Source organism: Sinohyriopsis cumingii, chromosome 8 (genome assembly GCF_028554795.1).
Source record: "Sinohyriopsis cumingii isolate HCF-2022 chromosome 8, ASM2855479v2, whole genome shotgun sequence".
NCBI lineage: Eukaryota > Metazoa > Mollusca > Bivalvia > Unionida > Unionidae > Sinohyriopsis > Sinohyriopsis cumingii.
In genome coordinates this window covers 99497217-99519920 of record NC_142968.1, presented here as the reverse complement: position 1 = coordinate 99519920, position 22704 = coordinate 99497217, and the positions used below count along the sequence as shown (strand labels likewise).

At 40.4% G+C, this 22704-nt stretch overlaps 1 protein-coding gene across 1 annotated transcript in view; it reads right to left on the bottom strand.

Moving 5' to 3' along the window:
* LOC149794227 (uncharacterized) overlaps nt 1–22704 on the bottom strand; it is an 81024-nt gene that overhangs the window by 3935 nt on the left and 54385 nt on the right. The window contains exon 7 of the mRNA XM_089969091.1: nt 16909–17016. Within this exon, the coding sequence (XP_089825217.1) occupies nt 16909–17016 (108 nt within the window). The remainder of the gene's footprint in view (nt 1–16908; nt 17017–22704) is intronic.

Sequence of the window (22704 nt, the reverse complement as noted above, 5' to 3'; positions counted from 1 at the left end):
CTGAATTATGCTTAACTGGCTCTTTCTTTTTTGTCGCAGAAAAATCTGTAATTTCCATTTGTATATAAAGAATAATAATTATGGATCTATATTGTGTGAAGTGTAAGGCACGAACCCCTACGAATGATCTAACAACCATTACAACAAAAAATAACAGACAAGCACTTTCTGGTAAGTGTACGCGATGTGGCACAAAAAAATTTAGATTTCAAAAAAAAAGCGAGAATTTAGCGGAGGTGACATTGCAGCCAAACTTGGAAAGCTCCCCGGAACTCCCTGGGCAAAGTATCCCGGAGAAAAACATCTCCCAGGATACAATTACTGCGGTCCAGGGACCCGACTAGATATCAGACTTGATGAACAATCTAAACCAAAACCGGGAGAGTATCCGATAAACGCTATCGACGCAGCGTGTCACATACATGATGTTGCTTATCGAAGTAAAGATCTACAAGACAGGCATATCGCGGATGTGAAATTAATTCATGCACTAAGCGCCATAAAAAATAAATCATTTAAGGAGTCACTCGCTAATTGGTTAGTAAGATCAGCGATGAAATCTAAATTAGTATTAGGCGCTGGATAATTAAATAAAAATGCAAGCGATTTATTATTCCCCAATCGGATACTGGAGAGGTAACTCAGCAATTAATAAACTCGCCAACGCGGCATCAGTAACACGCGAGGTTGCCAAAAATTGGCTATCAAAACAAGCAATATGGCAAATCTACTTACCACCACCTCGACAAATCAACTTTGCACATTTTGATGTTAGTGTGCCCAATGAAGTTCATCAGGCTGACATACTATTCCTGCCTCATGATACTGTCCGTAGAAAAATATACAAATACGCGCTAACAGTAGTTGATGTTGCCAGTAGATACAAAGAAGCAGAACCGTTAGCGACTAAAACAGCGTCCGAAGTCGCCTCTGCGTTTAAACGAATTTATCAACGAGGACCTCTAAACTGGCCACGATTATTACAAGTTGATCCTGGCAAGGAATTTCAGGGCGCGGTGTCATCACTGACAAAGCAGCATAACGTTACCATACGACGAGGACATACTGAAATTCATCGGGATCAGGCAATTGTTGAGCGATTTAATAGAACACTCGCTGAGAGATTATTCGGATACCAGTACGCGAGGGAATTCATTTACGATACGAGATCTCGTGAATGGGTTGCAAGACTGCCAAACGTGATAGCCGCACTGAATAATGAAATTACCAGAACAACAAACATGAGACCTGTAAATGCAATCACAAAAAAATATATACCCCGCGTCAGTGAACGCGGACAACAGCAACAAAATGTTTCAACGCAGCCAGGGACGCTAGCGTCCCCACTGCTGGGTAATGTCACCGTTAGGTATTTATACGAACCAGGCGAACTAGAAGGAGGAAAAAAAAGAGCAACCGATCCCACATGGAGTGTTACTACACATAAGATATCCAGCATAACCAGATCAACTGGGAGAAACGCAATCTACAGATTAGATTCGACTGCTCCTCAACGCGGATTTAAACGCGAGCAACTTCAGGTGATTCCCGAGGATACACAATTACCACCCCGATCACTAAAGTGATCCGCACTGAAGTGATTCAATCATTTAAATAACTGCAGCAACACCTCTGCGTCGGTTACACTCAAGACAGGTCAACATCACATTTTCACGTGTATGACCGCGACTGCTATCTATTCTATCTACGGTGAATTGCCTTGGGTCGTTTTTCGAATACTGCCACAGCAATAAACAATTACAACTCGCACAGTGATTATTCTGCTGTTGTTGTAATTGTATTACAAATTCAACATCCAAACTTTGTTTGGGATCAAACTCTCTACCATTTTTTTTGTCGCTCTGTTTGTAACCGGCTAATTTCTTTCTTATTGTATCATCAGCGATTGATCTGTTGATGCTGTCGTTGATAACATCATCTAATACAATTCTTTGTAACTGAGCTATCCTTCTTACTCTTGACACGGCTAAATAAACTAAATTTGACCACTCGATGCGATCATCAACAATCCAAACTGTTGTATCTGAAATAGTTAGTCCTTGCGAACTGTGCATGGTCATAGCGTATCCTAGCGTCCACGGGGATTTGCTCATTTTCAGTGCCTGTTCGACAGCATCAACATCAACGATAACAATATCATTTAATACTAAATTTTGTTTTTCCGTCCCTGACGCAGTCAGGCGTCCTGGAATATCAACATCAATATTCTGCAATCGCGTATCAGCTGGTCTATAACACAACGGCACTGGCAACATGGGAAATTTCTTCTGATGTAATTGAAATAACCGCTGCTGAAGTGTGTCCCTGACTATCTTTCTACTTGCCACAATTAAATCACCTGGTTTCCACGTTTCCCAAAAGTCGCTCAGCGAAGTCTCTGGAATTATTTCACGCATTATCTCACACTGGACTTTATTGGTTTGTAGCCTGATCAGTGTCTTAAACTCTTTCAGCGTTTCATCGAGTGCTCTAACATCGTTAGTTATTTCCTCATAATAATCTACAAAAGTTTTCAGCCACTCGTGTGGAGATTCACCTGTAAATGGCGGTGGTTGACCATGATCGCCGCACATCACCACTGCGGTATTTTTCTTTAGCAACCAATCCAGAAACTGTTTTAATATATCTAACGGCACAGTGTCTATCTCATCCCAGATTATTTTCTCGGGAATATATTTCGTTCCCATTCGTTCAGGTGTCCACGTGCCGCCGCTGTATTTGAAAAAACTGTGATACGTGCACGCGTTAACATCCCGTTGTCTCATCTCCCTGGCAAGTCTGTGTGTGGGAGTCAGCACGACCAAGTCAGAACCGCGAAATAATTCAATCGCCCGAGTTGTCTTACCAGAACCACCAGGGCCGTTTAGATAAACTGTTTTGTGTCTTGTAACAGGATCGTGCACCGGCGGAGACAACGAAACCGTCGAAGACATTTCTGCGCTGCGATACTCATCCACGATTTCAACGTCAGCTGATTCACAATATCCTTGTAACATTTCATTCTTTATTCTCCACGAGCCCCACGATGGATCATCCGATATAACATTATCCAACAGCGCTGAGTATTTTTTATTAATATAAAATGAATCCGTTGCAACTCTCACTGCGACAACAGGGAATCTATTAATCATCGACAACAAATTTATGGATACATAAGCTAGCATCGAAGATCTCAAATGTGTGTACTGAGATGATTCTCCGTCGATATAACTAAAAACAGTCCCTAGTTTTTCCCCGTTTGACAGAAACACATCTTCGCGGTTACAGAACATGTTGTTCGTGGCTGCATCAGCGACAACAAGATCCAATTCAGTCTTTTCCATGATTAATCGACTGTGATGTTGTTTATGATCATACGCTCCACCTTGAGTGAATTTCCCTATTATTCTTCGTCCTAGATCTTTTGCTGTGCTTTCGTCATTTCTGAGTTTGTTTTTAAGTACTTCAGGAGCTTTCTTGATGATAGCGTCGATAGAAGTTTCTGGATATTCTCGTGACCAATCTTCGATGACTTCTTCTAACGTAACCGGCGTTGGAGTTGGCAACCAAACTTCGGTTTGACGACAATAACATATAATCGCTTCGCTGACCGTCAGCGACAACAGTATTCGACTGTCAAGCATGTATCGCAATAACACTATCGGTGCCCATCGCTTCTCAACGAAATGTCTGCCAAACCAAACATAACACACAGGATGTAAATCCTTAGCGAATTTAAACGACGACACACAAGCAAATCCGGTCAAGTCAAAATCAGGCAATGGTCCGTTTACAGCAACTCTTGTCATCGAGTTTGTAACGTGGCCAAATCGTTTAAAATATTCGCTGCATTCTCCACGCCCAAGGAAACTTCCTGGATAACACGCCGTCATGTCGACGGATATCATACCGCGGTGATCATATCGAGTATTCCACAAACCGCCGTGTCCGTATTCAACACAGCTCTGTTGGATATCCGCAAGAAAACTTTTCGGAGTTGGTCTCCATGAATTTCGTTCCCGGGCTACATGCGCGACAACACCCGGGACAGTAAAACAGTGTGTCAGTAACGTATCAGTGTTGCCAGCATGATATTTTTCTGCGAGTTTTTTCATTTCCTGCTGTAACGCCATTGTTCTGTATATTTCCCCGTTGGGTCTCACAAACTGATCATATTCTCCATCTTCGCTACTTCTGAATAACCACACAGACACTGGATCGGTTTTACTTATCTGATAAATAAAATCAAACATGCTCCCAGAATTGCTTTGCAATTCCGGATAATACTTCACAACACGGTCTTGCGGAAATATCCTAACCGAGTCAGTCCAGGCGTGACTGTTATGATCGATAATAGTTATTGGTGTTCCACGGGAATTGTATTTACACTCATACAATACCTCACCGGTTAACGATGAAACCGTTATAGGAAATTTTAGTAATCGCTCTAGCTCAGCAACATCATTTATTGACGCTCCTTTATCCGCTACTCGTGTCGCCCACGCTGTTATTTTAGTTTGTCTTAGCGGTGTTAGGCCGTTTCCTCGCATTGCATTTTTAAAATGTTCCATTACTCGCTCAGCTACACAATTCATCCTTGACTCTGTCAACGGCGACACCTTCATCGGTTTGAGTTTATCAACGCGTGGTTTCTTCATCGGATAAATTCCATAAACAACTGCGGTCACAGGATACGCTCTGGCATAATATGGTATATCAATCCCAACAAGTACTCCCGGTTTTGAGTCTTTACTTAACAGAACGGTTTTTCCACGAACGCCTCTGGCATCAAGAACAGGGTCTAGTTTGTCTCTGATAATCCACGTTCCCTCGCCGACTCCAACAATAAATTTTATCTGTACGAAATATCTTCTATCGTCGAGATACCCAATTATGTTACGCGCGATTGTATCGTTCATGGTAGCATCAATGATACGGTCACGAGAAATGCTCGCGTTTCCGAGGATAATTTTATACGAAGACCACGTGTGTGCGGCACCATCACGACGAAACTCTTCTTTGGCATTCTTGATAACACCAATTACCTCTGCTAACTCTCTTCGTCGTGGATCAGCGGTTAACCGGTCAAGATCGAATCTAGAACCTGATATGGGTTTTATTCTGGATAGTCTTTCAAAACCCATTATTATAATTAAGACAAATATTTAAATAGACAAAAATATTATATATAATGAACGGAAACTCAAAGAGTTTCTCATGCAAGTGGATCAAACTAAATTCATCAGCGCCGTGTAGCAAACCCTGCAGAGGCGAATACTGTGGACAACATGCTCAACAGGTCCGCGGTGGGAGTCTAGGACCGATACCGTGTATCAGATGCGGCATTGGAGTACGAGGAAAAACGCAATTATGTTCAGCGTGTGGGGGAAAACGCTATCGAGAACTAAAACGGTATTATGATAAAAAAAATCCAGACTGTGATAACGCTCTCTCGGAGCGTGATTACATAAATAAGTTTTCAGACAAATTATGAATTAGACAAATGATTTGCTTATAGTATAATGAATCAAGAATTCGTCCGACATCCAACTATTCCAAATTATGAGGCAAACCGAGATGGCATAGTACGACACTGCACGCGAAGACGACCAGTTGGTGGAGTTGATAATGGTGGTTATTCAAGATTTACTGCCACGTGCGGAAAGAGGTATTTATGTCATCGTTTTATTTACGAATGTTTCTTTGGAGTGATCCCTAAGGGTTTTGTCATTGATCACATTAACGGTAACATACTTGATAACTCTATAAACAATCTTCGCGTGGTCACTCAGAGCAAGAACTGCCTACTGGGTAACACAGGGCGTTGTAAAACAGTTGCAAGAAGAGCTATTAAATCTATAAACGCAATTACAGGTGAAGAAATTGTATTCCAGTCAATAAACGCCGCCGGTAGGTATTTCGGTATTTGTCCACCTTCTGTACAGCATGTCGCAGATGGGATCTACAAAACAGCATTTTCAAAGAAGCTCAAACAGAAGATTTCATTCTGTTATATAACTCTTATCGTTGACACAAACGACGATAACTCCTCCGAGAGTGTGTAACGCTTTGCAGAGTTGTCGTTGCTGGTCAGAGGATTTGCTCCCCCTAAGAAAGCCACCTTGATAAAATATTTTATCGAGTTCATAACATGTAATCATTTATTTACCGTAGAATATATATTTTTTTACAAACAATATCCTCGTTTTACTGAATATATCCGACTGTTTTGCTCTTCTGTGCTTGTTATATGACCGCGCTTAAGAAAACATACAATTAAAATATTTTAAACAAGTCCCGCCCACTGCTAGAGCGAATTTCCAACTCGCAAGTAACAGTTGGGTTATATACGAAATCGCTCCCTAAGACCTTTGGGTCGATCGAAAGTCAGCACGCGCAAGCAAAACCATAAATTTAATCCGCCAATGGCGGGTGTCTTTTGTGCACCATCCAATGGTCGATTCAATGGATGGTTTTGCTCTGCTGCTGACCGTAGAAAATGACCCACCTGTGTATGTTTGTGTCGTCATAGGATAAGGTCTTAGGATAAGTTAGGATAAGATTACATGTTCATTGTGCCTTTACTTGCTGTCATACTCGAATCAGAGGTAAAGGTTGTCTGTTCTGTACCGTCTCTTAGGATAAGATTACATGTTCATTGTACCTTTGCTTGCTGTGATACTCGAATCAGAGGTAAAGGTTGTTTGTGTTGTCAAATAAATGTTTGCCGGGCCTGCTAGAGAACTCGATCCTAGAAGCCAGGGCTGTCTCGTCTTGTAAATAAATGTGCCTCTGAGTCACTTGGCAGTCAGAGGGGTCCGTCCTTAGGATAAGTTACGTGTTATATGTTTGTCCTTGTCAATTCACTAAACACGTCCTCTTGAGCCTATAGATATCTAGAGGCTCTTGCAGGGGATAAAGTGTTTCGTGTTACATGTTGTATTGTCATGTCGGAAGCAGTCCTCGTGGGGTTCTAGAACGTTATTTGACGATCTAGGCCCTTGCAGGGGATAAATGTTTCCGACTGTCTCGTTTTGTTTTGGAAAGCTAGCGTTTCTCATGCAAAGTGTTTCTATTAAAAATATAAAAATATATAATAATATGAATCACGAAAATATAAATACCATACTTGTTGAAATTAAAGAATTACAACAGCGAGGTTTTAATATTTTACTAGACACTGAAACAATTATGTCAGATTTTGAATCCTTGAATGAGCTATCACGCTTGGGGAAGAACAATCTCCCTGCTCGTTATAGGTTCATTAAGGGTTTGCAAGATCGTGTTTACAGATCACTTGCCGGGATAACTGAAAATCAGGTATCTGAATTTATTCCACTGTGCCGTGCAGTTGAGAAGATTCGTCTTGGATTGTCACAAGAGTATGAGACTCGAAAATTAATTAGCACCAGGGTGAGACGGTTAAAAGGTTATATAAAGAATCTAGACACGGAAATGCCTTGCATTTCTGACAAAAATACTAGTGTTTCTGACTACGAGGCCGACAAGGAAGTATAAACCGCATAGCGTGTGACTCACAGCACAAAGTGAAAGTAGAACCTGAGAACGCTAGCGCCCACCCCCCCCGCTTGGAGTGTAAAGCACATTTCCACGGGTAAAAAAAAAAGTGTATTATTTTTTTTGCCCTTGGAAACTCAAAGAGTTTCTCAAGTGAAGGGCGCTTTCAGATTTTCAGGATTTGCTTAAGCGTTTCAACATCAATACAGGAATGAGAATAGTTCATAATCTGTTCTCGTTGACACCAAACTATGATCATATGATTTTGCTGTAGCTCTGTTAATTGTGACGGAGTTAACAAGAAGTCTTCGTCACCATACACGTCAATAACTATTTTAACGGGGAAATACTGTTCTGGGAATGTCTGTATTTGAAATGCGGTTTTTATTGCCTCGTAAAGAATTTGCTTATCATGAATATGAACTCGTGCATGAATGTACTCGGGTTGATACATTATACACAACCGTTTTTTTTTAAATGCGTGCTAGCACTTTCAACGATAACTTATGCTGGTTTTGATAGGGTATTTGCACGATAAAATGACGAAAATGGATCAGTGCAGAAAAAAAAAACTATTATAAATATTATGGATCCCTTGACTTAGGACTTCACCAGTAAGTTTATACTAACAGTCTCGTCACGCAGGTCCAACAAATTCCCCCTCTGGTCGGTGAGTTTGAAATTTATCGTTGACAACCACGGGTTATGACACCGTAGATAGACCGGATTGATTGGTTCTTGCACAATCAGAAAACCAGGGGGGTCTCTTGGTGTGAACGTATACAGGATAAACCCCTGTTGTGCCGTCGTAGTATCTGATGCGCTGTAACTGCCATCGATGACGTCACATACAAGATTGACCGCAATAACATCTGTGATATTTACGATCCCGGGTGAGATGTGTCTGCCATCGGATGCTGTACTGTTGTCGTGCTTGAGAATAACAGGTTGTGGTTTTATTCGTTCGTACGCGGCAAGAATATCTTCGAAAGATTGATCGATGAGATCAGAGACTGATTTTCTCAGCTCGGGCACGTTATATCCAGGAAATTTAAAATCTGAAATATCATTCACTTGAATACCATATTTAATTGCAAAATCTGCTCTGGCTATCTGTCTATAATTATCATCGATATAGTCTTTAAGATCCAGTAAAGCCTGAATTATTCTTAGATTTATAGTTTCCATGGCCGATGCGAGTTTGTTTAGTTTTTCTATGGTTGTGATAATATTATCACGCGGACTTGTTAAATCAGAAATATAATCTTGGAAATATACTCGCAGGAGTTGTAGCTGTTGTTTATGTACTAGATTGATCGGAATAAATAATTCAGATTCTATATCATCTAGACGGTAAACACGGAGCTCCTGCCCCCCCTTAACACGTGGAGCTTCTATACTCCAAGTATCGGGCATTAAAGTACTTTTTCTTGCTAGTAATTGATCTGCAAGGAGTAAATAATAATTGTACTCGAGGTCGTGTAGTGCTTCTTTATAGGTCATAAAATCCGATTTTTCAGGTTTTGGTGGACGAGGTTTAACCTCGGGGGCCTTTGGCCATCCTAATAATGTTCGGATTGAGCTGTTATAAATATCCACGGCGTATCCTGGCGTTGAGATTTCAATGACCGCAGACAGCGTTGGTTCATGAGCTGTTATAGATATTTTGGCTTCCTTGCCGGTGATTCGTTTTATTTGGCGTTGTATCTCATTATTGATTTCTTCGATCTGATAACTCCCAGTGGGAAGTGTAATTGTATTCCAGTCAAGTTCACCCTGTTCGCCGGAGTCGGCTTTGCTTTTCCCGAACACGAATGAATTATTTGGCTGCAGACCACCAAATGATGCCGACCTAACATTGGGCCAGCTGTGATACACACTGAGCTTTGCTAACGCGATTTCACTCACTGGAATTGGAGTTCGAAAATTAATACCGAATTCTGGTGTCGTCGAGGACACTGAGATCATTGTGGTCCTTACCGGTGTTGTGTTTGTGACTATTTGTTGAAGCAGTTCTATTGACATTATTTATTTGTTTAGTTTTCAAATAGTCATTGTACGCATCTGACATTAGTTTGAATTCAGAATCTGATATCGTAGCGTCGCTACTTTGCACGTCTAACGATGATGATATCAGCGATGATAATTTCTGATATGCGGTCGTGGCTGTATTTAATTTTGTCGTGTAATCGTGTAATTTTGTGTTAGCACATGATGATATTTTTTTTGCTATGATGCCGAAAACTCCAGCTGTTGTTGTGGCCGCGGAAACACAGATCGTGGCGGCGACTGCTGCAGTTACCGGAGTGACCGCTGATAGTATTGCTCCGGCAGATGCAACAACGGCAGATACTGAATAAACCATAATATCCAGCACTGTTATGCGGCGCTTGTATTTTTTTACTTTTTGACTAGTTACTTCGATGACAGTTTTTAACTCAGATTGCCACTCACGGACTTGATTGTATCGATATTGTTGAGCATCTGGCGTCGTTGACATTATTCAATTACGCGGTAACCAATTGAGGCGTTGCAGCGACGAATTCCAAACAAAACCAGTAAGATGTTGCTGTTAAACTATCGTCCTCGGCTTCAAGCATAAATGTTTCCTCGGTTCCGCTGTTTAGTATTACAGTGCAAACCCCGGAATACTTATCGGTGGAATGTCTCCAAGGATATGTTGTGAAGATTTCAAATTTAGCGGCTGAAAACACAGACAACCTGTAAACACCGGTGGCTGTTGCTGTATATTTGATAGTGTTATTTTGTCGTGACCATGTTGCGAATCCCGATGATACCGTGAATACGATGTTGGTGATATGCCCCGGAGTAACTCCAGTGGGAACTTTAATCAAACTGGTTTTGTTAACGATATCAGGAATACCCGATACGATATCCTGCTGTGTTTGTTTGATCGTGTTAATGTCGGTCTTTACATCAGCGAGTTTTACATCGACGACTGGAGGAGTCCCAAAGAACTTATCCACGACCTCATCAGTTTTTACGAAGTTTCTTCGAAATCTTGTAAACGCGCCCACGTGAACATCATGCTCTGCACGCAGCGTATTTAGTTTACCGTTGACGATGTCCACGTATTGTTTGTTTGACGCATCCTGGTCGGATTCGGGATTCGCTAACGCGGTTATTTTGTTGCCGCTCATGCTGAGTTCGCCTGTCATCGTGTCACCGGCTTTTTTCACACATTTATCAACACCTTTATCAATACTGTCTTTGATGCTTGCGATTGATATATTCGAGTCCTTGATCCGGCCGCCATCACTAAATGCAACGAAGTTATCCTTGGTAGCTCCAAGAACTCTGCGAATTATATCATTCCACTTAATGTTGCTCGTTCTTAGTTTTCCTTGCCTGTCTTGGAAAATAGCAACTTCATCTGGGTCAACTCCAGCTATATTCAAAAGATTATCGACTTCATCTTTGGTCGCATATTTTGAGAGATCAGCATCTGTGCTTGGTTTACCTCCTCGTGTGAAAGGTCTTCCGTAAATATCCACCATTATTCTTATTGCTGTTTTTCAAATGCTAGCATTTCTCGATGCGGTATATTCATACACTACTTTATGAGGAGGAGTTGCTGGATTTCTTGAGATTGCATCAAGAACATTTAAAACCTCCCTCCCACAAATGGGCGGATCAATTAATGTTTGTGTTGGTAACGTCGACTGCCACACTGGAACATTAGAAAATCTGCTGACATACTTGAGAAACTCAACTGGCGGTGCTAAACCGTACGAATCAAAATAGATAATTCCACGTGGATCGATCGCGTAAGCAACCCAGTGAGTTCCCGGACCATCTTTGTTGTCGAGATTGATAATGCCAGTTTCTGGATTATTCGGTCGTTGCGGTAATTGATCTCGCATAAATACGCCTCTGAAATGTTTTACACGCAATTTTTTAACAGCATCGAGTAAATCAAAATTGCTCAACGGCGTTAGAATTTTTTTGGATACCATGATGGTGGAGTTCCTGGTAGTCTTAGACCGCGTCCCTTTTTTTTCTTGTATCCTTTTCCCGTTGCCTTTTTTAGTGCCATTCCAGCTGCAGTTCCAACTGCACCGAGTGCTGCGGCTTTTGCTACGGCTGGTGCTGCCGCGGCAATCAACGCCGGTATTGCTGCGAGAAGAGGAAATATTCCACCGGTTTTAGTCATGTCCTTGATAGCTGCAGCAGAGAAATCAAGTCGGACACCGGTTTTTGCTGTTAGTGCCTTATTAAAATGTTTAAGCTGAGTATTAGTCAACGACAATTTGTTTGGACCACCAGTAATCTGATCTCGTTTTAGTGTTATTGATGTCCCGCACGTGCTTGCGTTCTTTGATTGCAATTTCTTCGTTTGACCGGAAGTCAAGGTGACATTAACATGACTGTATGACATTATATCCTAAGTTTGATTTTAATTGCGTTACATATTCTCGATTGGAGCGTCGATGACCCTCATTCGTCCGCCAACACCTTCAAGCAGCATTGCTTTATCGGAGAGTATGATAGCAATCGCTCTGTAACCACCAGCAGGAACACCTACACGAGCTCGGAAATGTAGGTCGACAACAGATTGTTTAACCAGATCAAGATGTTCCAGCGAAAAGTAATAAATCGGATATAAACTCATAAAGTCTCGCTGTGATATTTGCAGGCCAGTGTCTACATTAAGGTCGCGCCCCATAAATGACATCAGACGATGATACGCGCGTGCGACACGATGATGTTCGAAATCTATTAATATATCCTCAGATGGCTCCTGATGCCCATTTATTCTCAACGAAACTTCAGAAACTCCAAGTGTATCAAATACCATTGGATTTCTTTCCTGGCTATCTGTTCTAGCACGGTATTGAAATGCAATGAAAATATGTCGTGGTGCTGATACTCCTTGTTGCGATGATATATGCCATGTAAACAACCCACCATTATCACCCTGAATAACGTCTGTGGTTGTTGTTTTCCAGGATAGCAGTGATTTACCGCCCGTGTCCATGAAAGACAACAGTCGTTGTTCTTCGGTGATTGACGGAGACAACACTGGCATCCACAACCACAGTTTAGTTAGTATTACCTGACCAGGGGCAACAGCAGCATCTCGCCAGATAGCGTCATTATCATCAGGTTTTCGCACAAGTACAACTGTGTGTTTGGCACCGAATATGACCTTGTGGACATCTCTGCAGAATCCAAAGATGTGAGACAATGGAATCACACCTGAGAACTCTTCATCTCCACTTAACATCGATCTACGTGTTGCAAAACCCAAATTAAAATTTTCGTTCATCGATGCAACTGCGTCACCGGCATTATTCATTGTTACATTCCTGTTCTCGGGGCTGTCGGTTATATCCTTTGCAAACATCATTGATGGTCCGGCTGATCTGGTGTAATCATCCGAGTATCTCGCCAACCCGAGAATTGTTGTGGCAACGTCGACGTTATCATGAATTGTTTCAATTTCTTTTCCATCTATCATGTAAATAGCGGATTTAAATAACGCCATGATGCCGTTGTTAACAAATCCAACTCGGTCGCCGATTCCGTAGTTAGTGTTATCATTCTTTAAAAGCCTACCTTCAACTTCGATGAAGGCCTCAGCGGGCAAGAAGTATCTACTTGTATCCTGGACCTGTAGTTCAATTCTTCCGCGTTGGTTAGGATCACGTGCTTCATAAGAATAATATTGAAAATCACGTACAGAATCATCTTTAAGTACTGGTTTGGACATATCAAACGCGTCATTGGATTTTCGTGCAAACATTATTATTATTTGTGATGATCTAATTAAAATGTTATCGTCACCGGAAACCACTACCAGCTATCAAATTAGCAGTTACACTATCTTGCAACGCTTTGGAGGTAATTCCTGCTGTTGCGATCTCAGCTAATTTCTGATTTACGGCCTTATTTACTACGCTACTAACATTTGCCGGCATAGCTTCAGTGGATGGTAGTTTTACTGGCACCAACCTCTCGACTGGGTTTTTTTTTCGTATCAGCTGTGCTAGTCGAACCTTGATTGATTGAAATGCTTTCCCGGCAAGACTACCAACAGTGCCAATGGCTTTATCCTTGACAACATCAGCGGCTTTCATCGCGAATTGTTTTGCTAACGGTCCAGCTTTCGGAGCGATTCTTGTGACTAAATCCCTAACAACATCACCGACTCCATCTCCGTAAACAACCTCGTATACTGGTAATCGTGAGTTTACTACTCTGACACTTCTTGGTCTGCGAAAAGAATCGTGTAGTATCATTTTATTTAATTATTGTTTATCTAACTGAATTTGCTAGCAAATTTAATTATTAGTCGCTGTGGTAACCGTCTGCGAGTTCATCAATGAGCCCCCGGTAGATGCTGATATCCATGATGCCACGCTGAAATAGTCTCTGACAGATATCTGCGGCTTCATTTATAATTTCCGGAGAATTGTTTCCGGCACGTCTTCCTCCGATGAGAACTTCCAACCGTGATACATCATCGATGATATTATTAGGGCAGGCAATAAAACCGGATCCTAAACCCTCCCCTGTTGATGGTACAATTCTTGGGGATAAAATGTCTTGAGGCAAACTTTCAGAAGATGTTGTTAAGCTAATTATCGGCGACCTAGTTTGTTTGAATTTTTGGCCCCGCGGACTTCCTTCAGATGCAGCCTCGTATTCACTTAACGGAGTTAGGTCAGGATCTATTGCTCTTCGCCGTGAAGGATATTGTTGTCGTTCTGTGTGTTGCAACGGTGATTTTTCTTCTTGAGGTTGCGATGGTGAAATTTCAAGTTTACGTATAGCATCTACAAGTCTATCGTATTTTGTATCGTCCCTGCTGATTTGTTTTTTATTTTCACGTATACGATACGAATATTTGATAAAATTATCATCTGTCATAGAACCGTGTTCTGGGTTTAAAGACACATCTCTTCTAATCAATCCTAACAGTATTGTCTCAGGTAATTTCTCTTCTGGTACATTTTTAAGAAGTTCAATATAATCCGGCGTAAATCTTTTGGCGGGGTCAGTAATTCTCCCTGTTACTCGCTTACCAGCAGGTACTGACACAACAACTTCATCGGGTGGAGGCGGGGGTTTAAGTCCAGCTGAAATATCCTGTAAAATTTTCCTTTGCTCTATTAAAGCCTCTTTGGTAACAGCTGCGGATTTTTCAGTAGCTTTGGTCACGGGTTTAAATAATTCCTCCGTAGTCTCTGCAAAGCCTTCCCGTGCTTGCTGTCTTAGTTGTAATTTTTGTCTGACACTATCACGGACAGGAAGAAATTTCTGAATTGCTTCGAGACGTTCTCGAGCTAATCTAGTCGTATGTGCTTCTCCAATATTTGCCATTATTTATTTGTCAATGATTTAATTCCGCTAACATAAAAATGTTTTTCCTTGGAAACTCATTTCCCAGAGCAGCAGAGGGGATGGACCCGACCCATGGATTTTTCAATAACGACCCCGCCACGGAAACTGTTTCAGATTTATTGAAGTAACCCAAGTTGTCAGTGCAAACTCAACGAGTTTGTCCCTGGAAACTCTTCGAGTTTTCGGGGGACATTTTTTTTTGTCCTGTATTCTGAATAGAAGGGTTTATTTCGTCGAAATAAGCCCTCTATCGAGGAATAGTTTCCTGGAGGGGTTTATTGTGCAAAAAGTTTCGGTCTGTACAGCCCCTCTGCTGCTATATATATATATATATATATATATATATATATATATATATATATATATATATATATATATATATATATATATATGTTATGGAGTTACGAAGCAGGCTTCACGCATTAATATATATATATATATATATATATATATATATGTTATGGAGTTACGAAGCAGGCTTCACGCATTAAGCCATTTGTCAAGAAGTTGTTGTTGTTGTAGGGTTAACGCCATGTTTCAGCACACGATAGGCTATACATGGCGGCCAGTTTAATGGTGAAGGAAGAACCCGGGAAAACCCCGAAAAGAACCACCGACCCACGAGAAGCTACTGGCAAGCTTTCTCACATAATCAAGAAGAAGAAACAATTTAATAAAAAAAAATAACATTTAACATGAAGGACGGGAATGGGCAGTAACAGTTACATAATTAAATATTTGGATGAAAGGGATAATCTACAGACAAGTGTTAAATGATAAACAAAGAAGGAAGTCACGATAAATCGTATTAAAATGAATACACAACATGTGTATTTAGAGTTCTTTTTAAAATAGCAACATTTTATTAAAATAATGAGGTGTCTCGAAGGGAGAACACACACAAATGCATACCAGACAGACAGAACAGAAAGTGCTATCCCTGGTTTATATAGAAGAATGCTTGATAATAGTAGGCAGAATTAATATTTTAATACAAATATTACTATCATACAGGTTAAAGAATTTTAGTTCGTACTCTGCGGAGATACGAAGCCAGGTCCGCGGGTAAACGGCACCCATCGCCTTGCCTACCCACACGAGCCTATATTCCTTCACTACTAAGCACACATCACAAAAAACGATGTTGCTCAGTCGGTGTTACATGCACTGTGTGTAGCAGACACACTCGCATGACGACCTAGAAATTAATTCTCATGTATCTACACTCTCATTACGGATTCCTATTAAATAAATCAAGGTATATATATATATATATATATATATATATATATATATATATATATATATATATATATATATAATCAATTATAGAGATTTATAAATACACATCAGGCAGAACGGAAATGGCTATCCCTGGATTCCATAGAATAATGCTTGATAATAGTAAGCAGACACACTCGCATGACGATCTAGTAATTAATTCTCATGTATCAACAGTCATTCCTGATTCCTATGAAATAAATCGAGGTATATAGAATTAATTATAGAGATTTATAAATATGCGCCAGACAGAACGGAAAGTACAATCCCTGAATTCTATATATATATATATATAGTGAGAGAGAGGGGGCAATTCAAAACTTTATTAATAATAGACTGATTCTTCGTTTGAAATTCGTATATTGTTACCGCATATAAATGTAATCTAAGAGCATGAATACTGTAATGTTTGCTACTTACTAGAATGCAACTAGGCCAATTTTCGTCAATTCGTTAGAATTCGTATGCTCAATTCATTAATACACACAGAAACACACACACATACACACATACACACAAAGAGCGAAGGCTTGATAGACCTATGACTGCAGCTATGACGACCATTCCCACCAAACCAAAAGCTACAGCGCCATCTGTCTAAGAGTATGAATACTATAATTTTTGCCACTCGCTAGTTTGTGACTAGACCAATTTTTGTCAGTTTGTTACAATTCTTATTCTCAATCTATTAACACAGGTAACCACACACACACACACACAGTGAAGGCTGGGTAGACAGACCTATGACTGCCACTATGACGATGATTCCCACCACACCAAAAGCTACAGCGCCATCTGCTTCTCGCACCTTTGGTACAAAAGTCTTGATCACATGTGATGGTGCATCCTCTGAAACACAAAAAGACTTAAACTTGAAAGTAATTAGTTAATAAAACGGAACGTTTTTTTTACCCATAGCCTAAATCGTGAGCGATTCTTAGCAACTTATCGTGATGCAAGGAGTATGCTGAATTGAGACACATACGGACATCATGAATATTGTTTCTTGTTAATTGTTGTTCACATTTTGGAAATAAAAGTTTTATTTTATTCTAAACTACTGGAATGTTGAATAACATCGTTTACAATATATATCTTTCTTAAGAAACGTAAATCGTAATACGTCGAACTGAATGTGTTCGAGATCTGCTGCTTTTCCCCCACGTGTTCAAACCTGTTCCGATTGCAAGCTAAATTTCCGGTCGATCAAAATGTTTCAAAGATTAAACATTGGAAACTTACGTATAAAGATACAACTTATTTTAACAGCTCGCTAGTATGAAATAGGCAAAGCCCAGGACGAGCGTCATTGAATGAATTCACGTGGCGTCAATGAGAGACTGCGTGGGAAACATGGAGATGAGTAGTGGTATCTAGGAGTTGTACAATTTAATTACTGAGTAGGTTTCGAGCTTTATACCCCAAGACTTACAGTTTTTCCAACCGAGTGCAGTGCGAGTGCATTCCCAGCGCATACAAACACAGCAAGAGTGGATTTCCATAAATCCAAACAATGAGAGCCTCAACACTTCTGATAATCTCTGTCGGCAGTGTTCACTGTTAGAAAGTTATTGTGACAGATTGTGTATAGTATATTAAACATGATAGCAGTGTATTTTTGCTCAGTCCAATACACATCCGAGCGGAGAATAGTTTGTTTCTTTTTACGTGAAAATATGATACTACATAACAACAAGGTGTATAATTTACAATGTTGAAAGAACTGGCGTTTGAAGCACCTGGATAAACATTGATTTGTTATTCTTGCTCGGCTCAGAGGGGTAACATCATTACAAGTGGATCAAAGATTTTTTTTCCGAATGGTTTATCTGTAGAATAGGTACCATGAAGAAGGTTCCAAAGACCAGAGGTTGCCACACGTGGTTCAGTCAAATACGATACAGGTTGCGTTGCGTATAGCACGCCAAATCGTTCAAAATGGATGAGCTGGAGTAATCGTAGGGAGAGCTTGGAGAGATCGTAGGGTGAGCTGGAGCAATCATAAGGTGAGCTTGGAGAGACCGTAGGTCGAGCTGGAGCAGTTGTAGGGGGAACTGGAGCAATCATTGGGTGAGCTTGGAGAGAACGTAGGGTGACCTGGAGCAATCGTAGAGTGAGCTTGGAGTGATCGTATAGTGAACAGAAGTAATCGTAGGGTGAACTGAAGTAATCGTTGTATGAGCTTGAGCAATCGTAGTGTGAGCTTGGAGAGATCGTATGGTGAATTGAAGTAATCTTAGGGTATACTGAAGTAATCGTTGTGTAAGCTCGAGCAGTCGTTGGGGGATCTTGGAGAGATCGTAGTGTGAACTGAAGTAATCGTAGGGTGAGCTTGGAGAGATCGTAGGGTGAGCTGGAGCAATCGTAGAGTGAGTTTGGAGAGATCGTAGGGTGAACTGAAGTAATCGTAGGATGAACGGAAGTAATCGTTGTGTAAGCTCGATCAATCGTTGGGTGATCTTGGAGAGATCGTAGTGTGAACTGAAGTAATCGTAGGGTAAGCTGAAGTAATCGTACGGTGAGCGGCAGAAAACGTTCACAATGGAAACGATTCCGTTTGGAGTTTAGATTAATCTCCTTTTGTGCCTTCAGGTCCTGCAATAATCGTGCTTTGTGATTGATTTGAAAGAATATGTTTCCTTCATCGAATACTTATGGAGAGAAATGAAATAGACGTCTTATTAATAGATCTAGATTCTTGTCTGCAAAATATTAATATATATTTTTGATACAAGATTTGTTAGGAATGAAATACCAGATTAGAAAACTGGAGGACTACATCGTGTTATGAGCTGTCATAGAAAGGTGTATATATCTTGTTGCAAGAAGAGAAGTGTTACACATTTTGCAGGAACTTGACTATTCCATCCGCGGAATACTTTCAGGTCTGTATAATCTGCTAGACAGTTAACAGAGACAATCGTTTTCATATGAATGCCCATTTGAGGAGAGAACTCGACCTGGTCGACCACGTTATAGCGTTTCCTTTGATCAAACTGAATCATTACGTGAAACTGGCATGACAAGGGACATAATTCCCTTATGTCTGTCAATTAGAATCTCAGCTTTATATAGAAGAAGGACAGAACTGAATATACCGGACACATTTTCGGACATAAGTGACCGTGACCTTGACAGCCAAGTTCGTGATATATTGCATAGTACGCCCAACGTTGACGAATTCTGTATCAAAGGGAGCTAGCACATGGCATACACATACAGAGATGGCGTTTGCGAGAAAGTATTCAAAGAACTGATCCAGTGGGAAGAGCCCTGAAAAGGAGGAACTGTATGAAAAGGAGAGTATATAATGTCAAGGTGCCAGATCATCTATGGCATGTTAATACCAACCACAAACTGATACACCGGCGCATCATTTTTCACGGAATAGTGGATGGCTACAGCCGACTAAGGTACACACTGCTTTAAAAAAAAAAGAGAAGGCAGTGAATTTGTATGGTCTACCGCATCGCGTGAGAGGCGACTGGTGTAGAGAAAACATAGAAATTGCTAGATTTATGATAATGAGACGTGGACGAGCAACAGAGAGAGGGCGAACAAACTCTAATTGACTCACCCTCGAATCGTAAAAATAAGCCTTCCTGAAAATCGCCAAAAATATCGCAAAAAAAGAGATCGCGGTGACTGGGTGCCGAGTAGGAGACTTCGCCCTCTCTGCTGCTATAATTAAATAAAATTATATCAAATAATGGCACCACCGTTGGAGTCTCATACAGCTAGATTAGCTCGAGAACGACTAGAGGCAATTAAGAATTTTTTCCTGTTCGTGATTCTGTTAGACAAAAAGTACAAGAACGTCAAGAATCTCAAGTTGAATTCGCAGAAAGTGCAGAACAATTGTTTAGACCTGTTACAAAATTTACGGAAGGAGTCACAACGGCTGTTAGGGAGGATCTTCTTCCAGTATCAAAACAAACCGCTGAGCAAACTGCAAAACTAGCAGAAAGAACTAAAGAAAACAAAAAAGATTTTACGAAAACTTCAAACTGATATAGTTGCAGTTCAGCCTCCTTCTGTAGGTGAAGAAATACTTGAGAATATTCGTACTGAAATCGCCGACGTGAAAAAAGAACTTGCGCCTAAACCTAAAGTAAGAAAAGAAAATATTGAACTGATTAGTAAATTCAGAGAAGGTGTTGTTGAAGAACTTAGAGAAAAAGTTCAAGAGAAAGACTTTTCTCGTGCTGCATTTGATAGTTTTTCTCAAAAGTCCAAAACTTTATAACTTAAGTACGCTAACATAAATACTGATAGTTATTTTAAATGGCTATATCGCGTGTATTATAACAAACCCCAGGCTAGAAATGATGATGAAGTATACATTGAATATATTAACGACATAAATAAATTTTATTTGGAGTCACAACTTCAACAACAACAAAGACTACAGCCCTCCAGCAGGAACCTTCATATCAACTTCCTCCACCGCAGTAACAAATAGAACAACAATCTTCTTCACCGCAGGAAAAGTTGATGTCGGACTTGAAAGGTCTAAAGAGCTACTTGAAAAACAAAATTAGAAAGATCACCCTTAAGACTATTTGAGAAAAAAGCGGAAGCAACAAGTGAGGAAGAAGGAGCGACCGGAAGTGTTTTTTCTTCCCTGACTACGCCAGGAGGAAGTGGTCTTACTCCATGCTCTAACAATATTCTTTTTGACGTGCAACGACTAGAAGAAGTTCTCATAGGAGGAAAACGTGCTAGTAATAATTCTACGGAAATAATCAATGAAGCAGCTGATATTTGTCGATGATTATTTCAAGGCGGTGTCATGGATATTAATGTTTATCGATCTCTTATTGATGAAATCGTTGATGATTACTAGAGTGATTATATAAATGAATAATAAATAAGATGATCATACACAACACTCAACGTAGACCTGTAATGGTCAGAGTAGTAAACTTACGATTACCCGTTTACAGCGCGATTTACGGAGATGGACTTGGTGATGTTATTCAGGGATTATTTAGAAGATTGGTTCCAAAAGCGGCACCAATCGCAAAACAATTATCAATGAAAGCTATTGATGTTGTTCGTGAAAAAACTCATGGTGCAATCAGCGACGTTGCTGGTAAAGCATTCTCAGCAATCAAAGATAGACTAGCACGATTAATACGCATGCCTCAAGTGGTCCAACCACAACCGTTGAAATTATCAAGCACTGAAGTAATGCCTGCAGAACTCAGTAAAATAATAAATCAAGCCGCAAATAAAAAATTGGGAGAGTTGGCTGGTGAAGCAGAAAAAAATATTGCTTCAAGTTTGATAGCAGGAAGCGGAGTTTCACGAAGTAATCCTCGTGTGTTTGGCAGGCATACGCGACCATGATTTAGATCAAAGCGGTTATAATAAAATGTTCAAACGTATATCCGATAAAGCATTCGACATGGACGCACAAGTTCTCAAGGATGAATCGGTACGTGATTATCAGTTTTATTCTTATGACGCACGACTACCAGATCAAAGTGGAAAGATTGATTTACAAGTCCATGATACAAGTAGATACTTTCTACCCACTGAGCGTTTTATTGAGGTAGAAGGTGAAATTATAAAAACACACGATACTGTATATGCAGATGATGTTAAAATTGGTTTTGTCAATAACGGCATCATGGCGTTGTTTGACAGCACTACATACTCGATTGATGGAAAAAACATCGAGACAATTCAGAAGGACGTCGACGTTGCCACAACAATAATAGGTTTAGCAAGATACTCTGATGATTATACAAAATTAGCCGGCCCCACAATGATGTTTGCGAAGGACACTTTCGACCATCCTAGCGACATACAGTATAATATAAGACGACCAAGAAACAATGCCAATAACGCTGACGCTGATGTGTGGCCTGTGGTTCATGGTGCTAATTCAGCATTCAACCTAGGATTTTTAACGCGCCGAGCAATGTTGGAATGAGGTCGTAGAGGTTTTTCATGTGTAATTCCACTATCTTATATCTTTGAATTTTGTTGAGGTGTTAGAAAAGTTATCTTTGGAGATAAACAGACAATTATTCTTGTGAGAAGGGCTACCGACAACAACACTATCTGGAGACCTATTGGTGATGCTGGTAAGGTAATACTGTCAAAACTTTCGTTGTGGATGCCGGTAATGACTCCAACGATCGCCAAAGAACAGCGACTACTGTCTTTTATGGATTCAGGTGGTAATTCATTGCTGTCATGGTTGACAGTAACCACAGATAATATGCAAACTAACATCAACGGACAATTTACATGGTATGTAGCATCACAGTAATGCGTTTCTGCACCGCGATGTATATTTGTTGCGTTTCAGAATTATGATCGATTAAACTCACAAAATCGTAGCCATATGATATTTGACAGACTTGGAATTAGTGAAGTTTCTTTACGAATAAACGGACAACAGGAACCGAGAGAAAACATACTACTGAATTATGAACAAAATCATATAGCACGTGTATATCATCGGTTAATGACATTTATGGGGCGCGATCAAAACGTAGACACTGGTTTGCAAGTATCACAGTT